The sequence below is a fragment of the Gopherus evgoodei genome, chromosome 6, assembly GCF_007399415.2.
Source record: "Gopherus evgoodei ecotype Sinaloan lineage chromosome 6, rGopEvg1_v1.p, whole genome shotgun sequence".
In the NCBI taxonomy this organism is placed as follows: Eukaryota; Metazoa; Chordata; order Testudines; family Testudinidae; genus Gopherus; species Gopherus evgoodei.
The window spans coordinates 87,409,515-87,423,981 of NC_044327.1; the positions used below are offsets into that span (position 1 = coordinate 87,409,515).

At 42.3% G+C, this 14,467-nt stretch overlaps 1 protein-coding gene across 2 annotated transcripts; it reads left to right on the top strand.

Moving 5' to 3' along the window:
* BTF3 (basic transcription factor 3) lies at positions 1 to 11,303 on the top strand. 2 transcript variants are annotated; one of them, XR_004000931.1, is made up of 7 exons: positions 1 to 130; positions 628 to 696; positions 4,233 to 4,346; positions 4,542 to 4,743; positions 9,466 to 9,522; positions 9,941 to 10,031; positions 10,288 to 11,303. XR_004000931.1 is itself a non-coding variant. In XM_030566833.1 (6 exons), the coding sequence occupies exons 2-6, from the start codon at positions 628 to 630 to the stop codon at positions 10,332 to 10,334; spliced, it is 489 nt and encodes a 162-aa protein (XP_030422693.1). In that variant the 5' UTR covers positions 1 to 130; the 3' UTR covers positions 10,335 to 10,689. The 2 variants fall into 2 exon arrangements, 1 of the variants encoding a protein (XP_030422693.1); XM_030566833.1 differs by lacking the exon at positions 9,941 to 10,031 and having other exon boundaries at positions 10,288 to 10,689.
* The last annotated feature ends 3,164 nt before the right edge of the window (positions 11,304 to 14,467 follow it).

The following is a 14,467-nucleotide window of genomic DNA, read 5'->3' on the forward strand; positions in this document are numbered from 1 at the left end:
GGCGCATCGCGGCGCCCGCCCCCAGCTCCTTCCTTCCGGCCACCATCTTGCGCCCCTCCGCGTGTGTGCGCTCAGCTCGGCGCTCCCCGCCCTGTCCTCTGCCAGGACAGAGCCGCTTCCGCCCGGGAAGGTACAAAGGGGCCCGGGGCTGGCCTGGGGAGCGGGCTCGCGGAGAGGTTCCCTAGCGCAGCGCCCGGGCCTGTGAGTCGGGAGAGACACAGGCGGGTTAGGCCGCGCGGGGCCCAGCAGTCGGGGAGCGATAAGCCGCGGCGGGGGCGCGGCCCTGCTGCTGGGAAAGGGCCGGGATGCGGCTATGGGAGTTACTCGGGGTTGAGTAAATTGTCCTCCCCCTCCCCAGCCAGAGGCCTCGAGCCCCTGCCTCCGCTCCCTGGTCTCGCCTCCTGCTTCCCCATCCCGTCCCCGGGATGTGGCTGGTGTCCGCAGCGTGGCCTTGCTCCCTGGCTGGCCCTCCCGGTACGGAGCGTGGGGTGGGGGGCAAGGGATGCTTCCCCTCGTTCCGGAGATAGCCGGGGTCTCCGCTGCGTTGGAGGCGCTGCCCGTCGCGGGGCTGAGCTCCCCAGCGAGCAGAGCCGTGTCCATAGTGTCGTTACTGTCCTTCCTTTTCAGATGAAAGAAACAATCATGAATCAAGAAAAACTAGCCAAACTCCAGGCTCAAGTGCGCATTGGGGGAAAGGTAAGGGCACAAAGTAGCGTACGTGAAACTTTAAATCTGTCTAAACTTACTGTTTTATCTTGGCGTGGTATGAATATGATCTAACCAATGTACTGTTTCTATTAGTAATATGTTTTCCCACAGTCTCTTGCCTATCAAATCCAACATACTTTCCTTATGACTACATATTACCTATGTATTTAGGGTATTCTAGGTCAGTAGTAAAAATAGAATGGAAATTCTTCTAATTGATTTTTCCAGTGAAATCTGGCAGAAGTGAGGCTGATCAAGTGTCTCATTAAATGTGTGATTCATAACTTAGATTGGGAAACCTTTGGATTTTAAAAAGCAAAATATACATTCAGTTCAAGCATAGGGGTTTTCATAAAAAGAAACCAAAATTACATTTATGAAACTGCATACCATATTTCTTACCCAACAAGATTAATTGCCCATATGTATGTTCTAGTTTTCAAACTGACTAGGTTTTCCTGCATTTGTCTGGTATCATTGTATTGAATAGGTAAACTACTTTCTGAAGTATCAGTTCCATGTCTTTAAAACAAGATCCAAATCATTAACAAATCTGTAGACACAAAATTATTTGTCATTTAAAACATTTTAAAACCAGTCAGTCCTTTGTTTGTAAAGAGGGATTAAAGGTTCTGTGCCTTCCTGCAAGAACTGATATCACTAGTACCAGAACTAGTGCCTTGTTTAGATTGTTAGTGATGCCATCAATTCTTGCAAGGGAAACATTTTCTCAATTATTGGGTTGGCTGGATGAAAATCTTTCTATTAGCCTTTGAAATAGGCCTTTATGTAATTTTACATCTACTGTTGTTAACTACTTAAGCTAGGCTTATTTTAAATGATTTCCTTAATGTTAAGGGAATTTTTCAGGAAAACACTACTGCATATTATCTTTGAGATGTGGAGTTGTTGCATGCATGTAGTGTGAAAATTAGAAGTGGTGGAGGGAACCTATTGATGGCTGTCTGCTATACCCACCCTTGAGGGAATAGATCTGTAGCTTTCTTTAAAGGCAAACTTTTGTCTTGTCTTTGTTTTGAAGGAAGGGGGTTATAAAATTGCTGCAGAACCAGGAAATAACAAATGCAGATTGCGATCTCTATAAATACAGATTATAGTGAACTAAACAGGATTTTTCTGCATGAAAGCATTTAAGTAGCATAGTCATTACATAAATCTGGTTTATAAAGCACACAGAAATGCTTTCAGCCACAAATTGAAGTGTCTTGTTGATGAGGCTTGTCTGGTTACATACTTAGTCTAGATAAACCTGATATGGCAGTGCTGGGTATAGACATTTTTATTCTAGTCACGTACATGTGCACACCTAGTTTGCTCCAGATTACAACTTGCTCATTGTAGTGTTGATAAGCATCCAAAACTGGGTGCGTTTGTAGGCATACTAGCTGCTTTGTGACTGTAACCGAAAACAGTGGAGTTTTAATATGCTAGAGATGCTATAGTTCAGTTTCAAATTGGCCTGGGAGAATTGGGGCAGAGATAGTACCTGAATATGCTATTTTAAAAATAGACTGGATTTGATGGTGTCTCATACTGTCAGAAGTACTTTATTGCAGCATTGCAATATCCTGCTCCTCCACTCACTTGGTATAAGTACTATTTTACTCATGGGGAAAACTGAAGTTTGGTAATCATGCACAGAATAGAATGTGCCTAGTCTAGAAAATTTTCAAGGCTGTTTTATAAGACTTCTTTGTCAGCTCCATATCTAGCTTTAGCAAAATTTCTTTCAATTCATTTGGGTGGAGTTTCAGGATTATTATGCCACTTGACGATACTATTATCACTTGCCGTTTTTGCCTAAGATATAATCGTTGCCAGTGAGCAAGGGCACTTCAAATTTATTTTAATTTTAGGGCAGCTTTGGCCAGATGTGTTTCACAGTATTCCAAACATAGTCTTCAGCAGCCACTCATCTTTAATACATAGGTGGAACCCCAGGAATTGTGCATGTCTCGGCAGGATCAAGGTGGATTATGCGTCAGAAACCTATAATCTGTACAGTCTTCAGTTCTGTAAAGATGAAAGCTGCTATCCTCTTAATGGAAATTAACTATGAGATTCAGCTAGTGGACAACTCTAGCATAAAGACTTAAATCAGTCCAAATGCATTTGACACCTGTTTTAACCTATTGTGAAGTGGCAGGTGTCTCTGCAGACACCTGCTCAAAAAAACTTTTTTTGTCAGATTCCTGCAAGGCATGACTTTCTAAACCTATTAAAAAGCCGTTTGTTCTGAAATACTAATGTAGTCCTGACAGGCTGATGAGTGATCCAAAAGGAGCTTTTCTTACATGAAAGGTCGCTGTTCTGGTTGTAGTGACTTTTTCAAATTGTTGAGTGAGCTGGGTTCAGACTCTAGGCAGGCAGAGAGTTTCAGGCTGAGATTCCTTTCCAATTTGGTGGTAGAATTTCACCTTAACTGGGGCTACTATTGGTCTTCCTATACTAGCCTACCCATCCTGGGGGGCCTTTCTCCACACACAACTTTAAAAGGGGCTGGGCTTTTTGCTTTGACTGGATTAAAGCCTATAATGTCCACCTACATTTTTCTTACACCAGTTCACTGATCGGTACGCTCTCTGAGAGAATTATGTCTAAATGGATGTGCAACCGTTTCTTATTGCTAGGATCTGGCTGGCCTGAAGCAAAACCAGCAAGGTTTGGGACAGCAGACTTGGGGAGGAAAAGGAGTGAGGTTAATAGAGCCATCAGTTTTGCGCTCTGTCGTTCAGGGGATGCCAAAATCTTGTGACCGTAATAGAAACATTAAGTGGCCATGCTGATTTTTGACGTGGGGAAGAGCAGTCTTCCCTGCCAAATAACTGCACCAAATCATAAATCTAGGGCTCTTTGGTTGGGGGGAGTTGGCCCTCAGCAAGGAGAGAACTCATCTCATCTGCTTTGTAAATGGGTGTGACCTAGAATTCAGTTCAATAGTACCTTTATTGATGTGCAAAATATGAGTTGCCAAATCAGAAAAGACCAATCCCCATCTGTCAGACATAGGTATCATCTGCTTGGGGCAAAGTTTCTCTGTGTTTGAGTGACACATTCCTATTTACTGCTGTAGCATGTCTTCTTATTCTTGGGGTTCTGTATAGTTTTTCTCATTTCTTTTTGAATAGATATTGATTTCTGATAACTTGAGGAAATCATTCTTGTACTTGTTTCCTTTAATTTTAAGTTTATAAAAATATCAATGGATATAATTTAAGAAACCTAGAAAGGTTTCCATTCTCCTTTCTAGAAATGTGTCTCTTGAAAAGAGGATTTGATAGACTTTCCATAAAGTATACGTGGTAAATCTTTAAAGTGTGCCAAGATGGGATGTTTGTTTGAAATCTTTAGCGCATGATGTTGACATAGATGTCAAATTTACCAGTTCTTCCTTCTTAATGTTTATACTATCATCATCCCCTGTGAGTGATGTGTGAAATAAGAGTACTTTAATTTGAGAACTGCTGTAGTATAGAGGTAAAACATATGCCCTTTCCATAAAGGGAACCGCTCGCCGAAAGAAGAAGGTTGTCCACAGAACAGCTACAGCAGATGACAAGAAACTTCAGTTCTCCTTAAAGAAACTGGGAGTCAACAACATCTCTGGTATTGAAGAGGTAACTGCTTTATTTAATTAATTTTAATTAGTTTTGTGAAGTTTGTTATATCTATTTCTGAGTACACTCTTGAACTGTTACAAATGTTGCAAGTAAGCCTTGAGCTTGAACAATGCTTAGTAGTTCAAGTTTTCTGTTGACATTAAATTGTAGTCCAAAATTTGACTGTCTTTATAATTTTACTTTTTCTTGCAGGTAAACATGTTTACCAACCAGGGAACAGTCATCCACTTCAATAACCCTAAAGTTCAGGCATCTCTGGCTGCTAACACTTTCACTATCACAGGCCATGCTGAGACAAAGCAGCTGACGGAAATGCTTCCCAGCATCTTAAACCAGCTTGGAGCTGACAGTCTGACTAGCTTGAGGAGATTGGCAGAGGCTCTACCCAAGCAACGTAAGTAGTAACCTCAACGTACGTTTTTAGCAGATTTATACGTTTGGGTTTTTTTTGTATCACAGCAGTAAACTTCAGGAGTAAAAATTCGGTGTTCCACCCATAAGCTAATAAATGTAATCAAGAGAAATTTAATTCTCAGATCCTGTTCACACATCAGTTTCCAACATGATATAATAAAATAAAAGAAAGTGGCACACATCCCTTAACCTGCATGTAGTTTTCCAAATTCCAAGAAATTGGAAGCAACGTAATTAATGGTTATTTTACTCCTCTAGGTCAGCTTGCTTAGTTTGAGGACACTCATCTGTAAAATAGGTTAGCACATTTTTATCTGGAAAATTTATTAATTTACTTTTTTTAAAAAAAAAAAAGCAGCCTGGGCTGTTTTTCCTCTTGAACTGGCTGTGTTCACTTGCACAGAATTTCAGGAGGGGATTTAGAGGCACTAAGGCGCTCTGCTGTCATGCTCCCCGTCTGCTTTAGCAAAGGTAGGTCTGCCTGGCGAAACATTTCAGTAGCCAGGAGGCAATGAAGCAGTATCGGGGAGTTCCTAGAGTTGGTATGGGGGAAAGAGAATCAAGGCTTCCACCTCCAAATTCCTAGGTAAATGAGAAGAGGGGAGCAAGACAGCTCCCACCAGCAGCAGAAGCAATCATCACCGTGCAGCCTTGGATTAACGCAGGTAGGGGCTGAAAGAGGTACCATCAAGGCCATATGCCTGAACTGTAAAGAGGAGGTAAGTAGAGCCGAGGGTGGGTCCCCTCAGCACAGAAAGGTGCTGCTGCTACAGAGCAGGGTTTGGAGGAGAGGGAATGGGTGGTTTAAGTGTCACTGGGCATCTCTCTGACTGCCTGTGGATGGGGGCTTCCTGGTCTTGCTCTTCTCTTCCAGGTTAAACTTTTGAAATACCTGGGGGAGGAATCACAAACTGTTTGCTCAAGCTCAAGGATGAGGCCTTTGCGAGCAGTTGAGGTGATAGCCAGTTTCCAGCAATAGTGAGCCTAGCTGCAGCTTTCCCTGTTCCAATGCACCCTACTCAGAATCTAAGGCATTTGTTTTTTGGGGGGGTGGAGAAATGTTGCTTGGACAGTCCTCTGGCTCCGCCTGCTGCTTTTATATCTGCGGTCAGGTACTGAATGGCTTAGGTGTTGTGTACACTGCAATTAAAAACCTGTGTCTGGCCCATGCCAACTGACTTGGGCTAAGGGGTTTAGATTAAGGGGCTATTTAATTGCAGTGTAGATGCTCTGTCTGGAACCCAGACTCTGGGACCCTGCGAGGTGGGAAGGTCCTAGAGCTCAGGCTGCAGCCTGAGACTGAATGTCTACACAGCAGTTAAAGAGCCCCTTAGCCCAAGCCCTGTGAACTTGAGTCAGCTGGCATGGGCTAGCCACGAGTGTCTAATTGCAGTGTGGACATACTGAGTCTCCTCCAGCATGGCCCTTTTCTGGGTAGGGGAGGCATAGTTGTCTATTCTATGGATGGGGGAAGGTGGTGGGTCTCCTGTTTTCTGCTGTTAATTCAGATGTGGATGAGGAGGTTGCTCGATCCCCTCTGATAGACTAGAGGGTTCTTTATGCTTTCCTATGGCCCAGAGGAATCTGCAAAACATCTTCAGCAGCTGGGCAGCCTGTTCCTGTCTCACCAGAAGTTCAGATCCCTCCCTTCCTCCTGTCATCCTTTTAGGTTTCCTCAGGACAGCAATAGCAAGATTCCTTGGGTCTCCTAAATCCTCAAAAATAAAAGGACCCCATGACACCATAATGGACCCTGACTCTCTCTTATATGACCAAGTGCTAATCTTGGATACACCAAAACTTTGAAGGTCTAATATTAAAAAGTTTAAAATGTTACTTTGAGCCAGTAAAACACTCTTCAACTTTGAATTGATAAACAGTTGCTTAAATCCACCATGCAATATTGCTTATTGGATTTGGGAATCTGTAATTGTTGAAAAGTGACTTGCCCATGCTGTTTTATTAAAACTGCTCAATTTATAACTGACTGAAATAGCTGATTTCCTCCAGTTTATTGGCTAAGCTTGTAGAGGCCTTACACTTGATGGAGTTTGTCTGTAGAATGCTAGCTTTTGAGTGCTGCATCTGATCAGTAATTTCAGGGAATGTGCTAGACATCATTGGCCAGAACCTTACTGATTTGGGGGAAAATGGGGGACACAGGAAGCTCTTTAGCACAACCACAACTTTGAGTATCTCTGCAGTTGGCTATAGATCAGACTGGTTGGCGGAACCCTTCAACGCTTTCCAGCTAAAGTGTATCTTATCTCCTGTTATCCTCCCAATAGAGTTTAACATGTTGACACTCTGAGTTCTGTCCCAGACAGAAGAATGGTGGGGGCAAAAGGGGAATGGAGGCATACACACAGCCCCAGCTATGGGGCAAAGAATGGGGGACTTGGTATGTGGAGGGGAAGGGGGAAGATTTGGGGATGCTGGAATAAGTGGAGGTGGGGAAGGGAGAAATAGAAGTGTGCACAGAGTCCCTGCCATGGGAAGGAGAATGGGGTAGCGGAATGGGGGGTACACAGAACCCCTGCCATAGGGGGAGAATGGGGAGAGTGAACAAGGGGCACATAGAGCTGCCAGAATGTGGGACTCTAGTGTGGGATGAGAGAGGTGGGTAATAGGGGGCACAGAGACCCAAGCAGGGGAGAGATTAGGGTGAGTTGCAGGGACTCCCTGAAAAATAATGGGGTGGGGGAGTGTGGTATAGAGGGAGCTTGTGATTGGGAATGGATGGATGTAAGGAGTCCTTCTATGTGTGAATAAGCTCAGCCGATGTAAGCTACGAAGTTTGACTCCTTAGTAGCCTGCTTTTAATACTGATTTAAGATTGATTTATTGACCTATCAAGCGCCAAATGGGTTTTTCCCTCTCATCTTGTAGTGGAGTACTTGGGTGAACAACCTCCTTTCCGTTTTAAATGTGGTGCAGGATGCTCTTGGTTGGGAGGCGGGAGCTTGAATTTACTTCCTACCTACCCTTTTGGTCCCCAGAGCCAGGATTTAGTGATTTCAGAAATCTGCTGCAAAGTCATCACACTCTTCCCAGACTTTTAATGGGAAGGATTGATTGATTGATTGATTGGGGTGATGAAGGTGTTCAGTCTTCCCAACTCAAATTTCTGGTAAACACACTCACTTCTTTTATAATCTCCAGGATAAGCACAATTAAGCATGCTGTAGCTTATTGTTTAGAGCAGGGGTCAGCAACCTTTCAGAAGTGGTGTGCCAAGTTCACTGTAATTTAAGGTTTTGCATGCCAGTAATACATTTTAACGTTTGTAGAAGGTCTCTCTATGTCCTATATTTTATAAATAAACTGTTGTGTTTAAACAAGGTTTTAAAAATATTTAAGAAGCTTCATTTAAAATAAAATTTAAAATGCAGATCTTATCAGTTTAGTGTGATCTTTGTCTGGGGTTCCAGCCAGCAGCCCTGCTCAGCCCGCTGCTGATCTGGGGTTCCATTCACTCAGCCGGCAGCGGGCTGAGCAGGCCAGTGGCAGACTGAGAGGAGCCAGCAGGGGGCTGAGTGGTTCAGTCTGCTTGTCAGTCTGTGGTGCCGGCAGCACTCAGCCTGCTGCCGGCCCCTTGCCAGTTGGGGTCCCTGCCATCGGCTCCGCTCATCCTCCTGCTGGCCTGTGTGAGCAGAATCTCAGGCTGGTAGAGACCTGAGGGGGGCTGGCGTCCAGGATCCTGGCTGGCAAGAGCTGGTCTGGTCTGGGGTTCTGTCCGCCAGCTCCTGCCAGCCAGGATCCTGGACACTGGCCCCGCTCAGCCATCTACCAGCCTGTGGTTCTGCTCACCCAGGCCAGCAGGAGGCTGACGGGACTGGCAGCTGGAACCCCAGACCGGCACCCTGCCGAGTGCTGCCAGCACCCCCCGACTGGCAGTGGACTGAGCCACTCAACCCGCCGCTGGCTGAGTGAATGGAACCCCAGGCCGGCAGCAGGCTGAGCGGCTCAGCCCGCTGTCACTCTGGGGTTCTGGCTGCTGACTCCTGCCAGCCAGGGTCTCAGCTGCCGGCCTGCTCAGCCTGCTGCCAGCCTGGGATTCCCTGGGGGTCCCCAGGCCAGCAGTGGGTGCTGAGTGGGGCTGGCAGCCAGGACCCCGGCTGGCAATGGGGCAGCATCCGGAACCCCAGAGCGGTGGTTGGCTGAGCCACTCAGCCTGTCACTGCGTGCCATCAAAAATCGGCTCATGTGCCACCTTTGACACACGTGCTGTAAGTTGCCGACCCCTGGTTTAGTGTCTGGGATAGACAGAGAACAAATGAATTATCAATAATCAAGATGCTGTTTTAATCTGAGTAAAATCCCAGCTTTTGCATTTGCAGATGAAAATTGTTGTTCATGCAAGGCACTTAATTTGCAGTGTTGATTGAAATAAGTGTACATTGCTGTAATAAGTTGACCAAGGAAACAGGACATATGCTACAACTATTTTTACTGATGTGCTGGGTGTCTTCTGATGAGACATAATGAAATAGCCAAAATATATATATATATACTCCTAGCTGGGTCTTATTTCACAATTGTGTAATAAACTTGCATCACAGACACTTCCCCTGCTGAAAATGTATTTCAAGTTTACGTCAAACTTCAGTTTTGGCTTTATTCCAAAATTTTTTTTGTAAATTGAGATTTTTACAAATAAGCTTGGCATTTAAAATGGACATTACATTATTTGTGGTTACAGCTGTGGATGGAAAAGCACCACTTGCTACTGGAGAGGAGGATGATGATGAAGTCCCAGGTAAGAACAAACATAAAATAGAAACTGATGAAACTGTCCCGCAGAGTACATACATAATGTAGAATTGAGGCATAGAATAGAAGCTAAGAATTTAGTAGGATTAAAAAGAAAAAGATTGTGTTTGACAATGAGAACATCACACACATGAAACAGACTTGGGGTGGGGGGCATGGTGGAGAAATGGTTAGGGGATTAGTCAGCCACTAATAGTTAAATTTCCCTATGGGCAAGTTATTCCATGGTGGACAACTATGAAATTTTTTTGCACCTTCCTCTGAAGTATCTGATACTGGCTGCTGTCGGGGTATGAGACTAGATGGGCCTCTGGCTTAATCCACTCTTTTAGCTATTTTGTAGAAATAATAGCATCTGTAGTTTTTAATATTGGTAAACTAAAAATAATACATGCTATCAATAGTGTGAATCAAGGAATTGGCCTAATACGTATCAGGAGAGTGCAGAAGAAACCTCCTCTTCTCTTCCCACCGCACTTGTGTGGTATAGCACAGGTAAGTGTGCAGTCTGGTGTTGGTGGTTGTTGAAGACAGGATTTATAAGATACTAGTGGCTCATCTACACCAGTGTCTTGAGTGGCATTTATATTTTTATGTAGAAATTGTATCATTGTAAATGCTAAAGCTATAACATCTCATAATTAGAATACTTAACGTTGACTTAAGATAAAAATCTTAGACTCGATATATTTGGTAAGGTGAAAAAGGTACCGATGCTTTGGTTTCAACATGTACTTTTCTTTCTCTCTAGATCTTGTTGAAAATTTTGATGAAGCTTCAAAGAATGAGGCAAACTGAACTAAATGTCACTTTCTGAATAAAATTAAAACTTGAAAAAAGCTACATGAGCTGCTATTTTATATTGTGACTGCTTTTATTTGTAATTTTTTTGTATTATGTTTACTGATCTGATGAGGTCTAAAATCTGTAATATTTCGAAACTCCTTGAACATTGCAGCTCTTTTCTGTTATTGCTTGTACACAAAATTAATAATCTTTGCAGCCTGGTTGAACTGAACAAACCTAAAAATTAGTATAAAATCAAATTGCTAACAATCTTTGCCTATACAGTTAATTTTCTGAGTAACTTGTATACAAGCAAAAACCTGGCTTTAGTGAATTTTGGCATATAATAAAAGATGTAAAATTGAAAACTTGTTTAGTGTGGCTTTTATTAGAAAAGCAAATATTTTTAATTGGGAAATAATCTGGCCTAAATATTGAATAATCGTATTCCTAGAAGATCTTGCTTCTCTGCAAAGCATCTCCCAATTGCCATGTCACAGAACAATGCTGCTTCAACTGTTAGTTCTAGAATTGATTGTCATAAGTTTGAAATGCTGATGATTAAGCAGCGAAGCCCCCTGATAGTTTTAGCCCAGTACAATACCTGTTGGGTTTCAGGAACATTTTTTTCTTTTGACCCAACGGAGTTTGATCAAAATTTCTTCTACACTCTGGTATTACTTTGGTGCTCAGATTGACAGATAAATCCATATTATTGGTCTGTAATAAAACTAAGGGTTGCAGATAACTTGGGAAAACTAGGTATTAGTGTCAAGTCTTGTGTTCAGAAATTACAGATACAGAAAAACCCAATCCAGTGGATTATAGCAAAATTATTTTTCTCACTAAAACTGTCCCAATATCAATTTTCACTTAAATCACTATAATTACTGTAGGAAAGCTAGGCTGTACTATGGAGTTTGGGAAAGGGAAAGATTCAGTAGAGCTAATGGCTGTTCTCTGAAAAGTGTTTTTAAAAATTACAAACTCACAACAGAACTGTTAACTGTCTGGTCACCTCTGCTTGCTTTAATGGCAAGTTTGTGTTTCTTTGAGCAGCATTTGTGGTAATGGGCTAAGACTAAAATGATTATACTCATATAAAAAGGGTTAGTCTGACTTGGGCTAATACCTGAAGGGAGTGGAGTTGAAAGCCAGACTTTGGATTGGAGAGCCTGTTTCTGGTGAGGGATGAGAGAGAACTTTAGTTTTTGTCTTTGAGGTTGAGAATGTAGTCCTGGCAGCTAAAGAGATTATTTTTTTCCTTTTGTGGATTTCTACAGGGCAGTTATTTCTTCTAAAATAAACTATGTGTACAATGTCATGTTTAGAGTAACTTTGACTAAAACCACACTTCAGCAGTGATCCCAAATTTGACACTTTGAAAACTGGTAGCAAACCAGTCTTGTTTCCTCATAACCAAGAAAGGGTGGGGCTCCGCGTAACTTGCCAAGCCATGTAAGTCATGCCATGACTTCATTGTGCAACTTGTAACAAGTTTCTCCACTATTTCTTAACGGCCACAATTTGAGTCAGGGTAGAAGTTGTGTGTGTCTGGTCTAAGAATTCAAACAGTAATTGTTGCAGTTTAGTTTCCTACTTTATGGAAGAGAAATTCTGTTTCACAGTGCACACTTACTATATAGCATTAAACTGGAATATCCATACTGTCGCACTTCCATGCTTCAATTAATCTAGTTTCTGTCAATAATAAAATATGGGGTATTTCAGTAATAATGGACTGCTGTAATATCTCAAAGCACTTATCAGAAGAGCAGTGGCATAAAGATGGCTGATGGAATGTGTTGCGCAAAATCAAGATTTGATATAGGATGCTGGTGAAGAACTGTCCCTTAGCAGACACTTCCAAGAGGTACAAATGGAGAATCATTTTCACAAGACTTTACTTGAATATCTCAGAATAGCAGCATTTCTGCCCACCTGTAGAACTAGGCAGAAACTTCCTTGTAAAAGTTTCCATTTTGTAAATTAACTGGGCAGATCTAATACTCTTAATGGAGTCTTCTGGAGTTCAGGGCATGCAGCACTTAAGAAATACTTGCATTTCCTAAGATAATCTGACTAATTTAGAGGATTGTCCTGTCATAAACAGATAGTTAAGGATTAATGTCTCTTTTACCTGTAAAGGGTTAACAAACAGGGAACCAAACACCTGACCAGGGGACCAATCAGGAGACAAGATACTTTCAAATCTCGGTGGAGGGAAGCCTTTGTTTGTATTTTTTGGGTTTGGCTTTGTTCTCTCTGGGTCCTGGAAGGGACTAGACGTGCAACCAGGTTTCTTGCCAATCTCCCTGCTACCGTCTCTTATGTATTCAGAATAGTGAGTATTTAGTAAGAAAGGCGGTTATAGTCTTTTGATTGTTTTCTGTATTTGCAAATGTGTATTTGGCTGGAAGTATTTTAAATTGTATTTCTGCTGGAGCAGGTTTTTTCTCCAGTTTCTATAAGCTGACAGACCCTGTAACTTTTACCATCTCAATTACAGAGAACTTTTACCTTTTTCTTTCTTTTTTTTAATTAAAAGTTTTGTTTTTAAGACCTGTTTTGATTTTTTCCCCTTGTTGAGGCTCAAGGGAATTGAGTCTGTATTTAACAGGGAAGGGAGGGAAGAAGGGTGGAATCCCTTTGTTTTAGATTCACGGAGCTTGAATCTGTATTGCCTCTGGGTGAGGGAGAAAGGGGAGGAGGGGGAAGGGACACTCCTCCCTGTTTTAAGATTCAAGGAGTTTGAATTACGGTATTCTTCCAGGGTAACCCAGGGAGGGAAATCCTAGGAGAGGCACGGGTGAGGGAAAGAGATTACTTTCCTTGTGTTAAGATCCAGGGGGTCTGGGTCTTGGGGGTCCCCAGGGAAGGTTTTGAGGGGGACCAGAGTGTATCAGGCACTGGAATTCCTGATTGGTGGCAGCATATCAGATCTAAGCAGGTAATTAAGCTTAGAGGAATTCATGCTGGTACCCCAACTTTTGGACTCTAAGGTTCAGATTGGGGAAAGATACTATGACATATCCAAATATCTATCAAACCATGATTACAGTAGATCCTAAGAAGGTGAGAGGGGGCACACTTTTGTTGTGGTTCATGGTAATATAATTGACTAGCGGATTCTAATTTTTTTCTGTATGTGCTCAGTCTGATTCCATGTTCTGTTGTCTCTACCTCTTGAAGTTAACATTGATTGCCCTAAACATTTAGAGGTTGTCACTAAGTATTTCCAGTTTCTGGAAGTTGAGCTGATTTTTTTTTTTTTAACATGTACTTTCACTCCAGTCCGTGCCATGTTGAATGCAACCATTACAACACTAGGTATAGTCACAGTCAGCAAAGAAAATTTCATACCTTTATTCTGAACAGCTTTGGCAATGCAGAATTTCAAACATGTTCGTTCACATTTCTGTTTAAAACAGGCCTACGCAAATCATTAAAACTGACCTAGCTTCCCTGTAAATGTCAAATCAAACCTTATAACACCTGGATTCTAGTATAGTAGTTTAGTGCTGAAAGGGCATTCTTTACCAGTTTCTAGGGTCACAGTTTGAGCTTTAATCTAGTTTTATTTTAAACTTGCTACCTATTCCAAGCTGTAGCTGTCCTGCTGTCAATCAAAAAATAAAGTTCATAATAAAAACCAAAGCAGCTGCAGAGCTCTGCAGATGGACAACAGCAAGTCAGCAAAACTACCAAACAATCTTTCCCTTTCACAGCTGTTTGAAAGAACCTTCTCAATCCACCTGATGCACAGTCCTCACTCAGTATGACCCTAAATAGCTATTCCAAAAGTTACTCTTTGGAGCATATTTTAAGGATCAAAACATTTCAGGCTATTGTGGAACAGGGGCCATAAGCTCCAAAGTTGAGAAGGCTCTCACAGAGATTGCTTTGTCAGTAGTTTAAATGGGAATTTTGGCTTCAGTGACTCTGCTAATGGTATTAGGAGAGAGCAATTGAATATGAGTGCCAAAATTTTCAACCTTGTACCTAGCATTAGATACCCCAAAAATCAATTCTTAAAAACCTAAACGTTTCAGTGGAGGTTGTAGGTACTCTGTGCCTTCGGTGAACAAAACTACTTGCCTAAATACAGTTTATGTATAGAAAATCCTATAGATTCATGCTTCAGC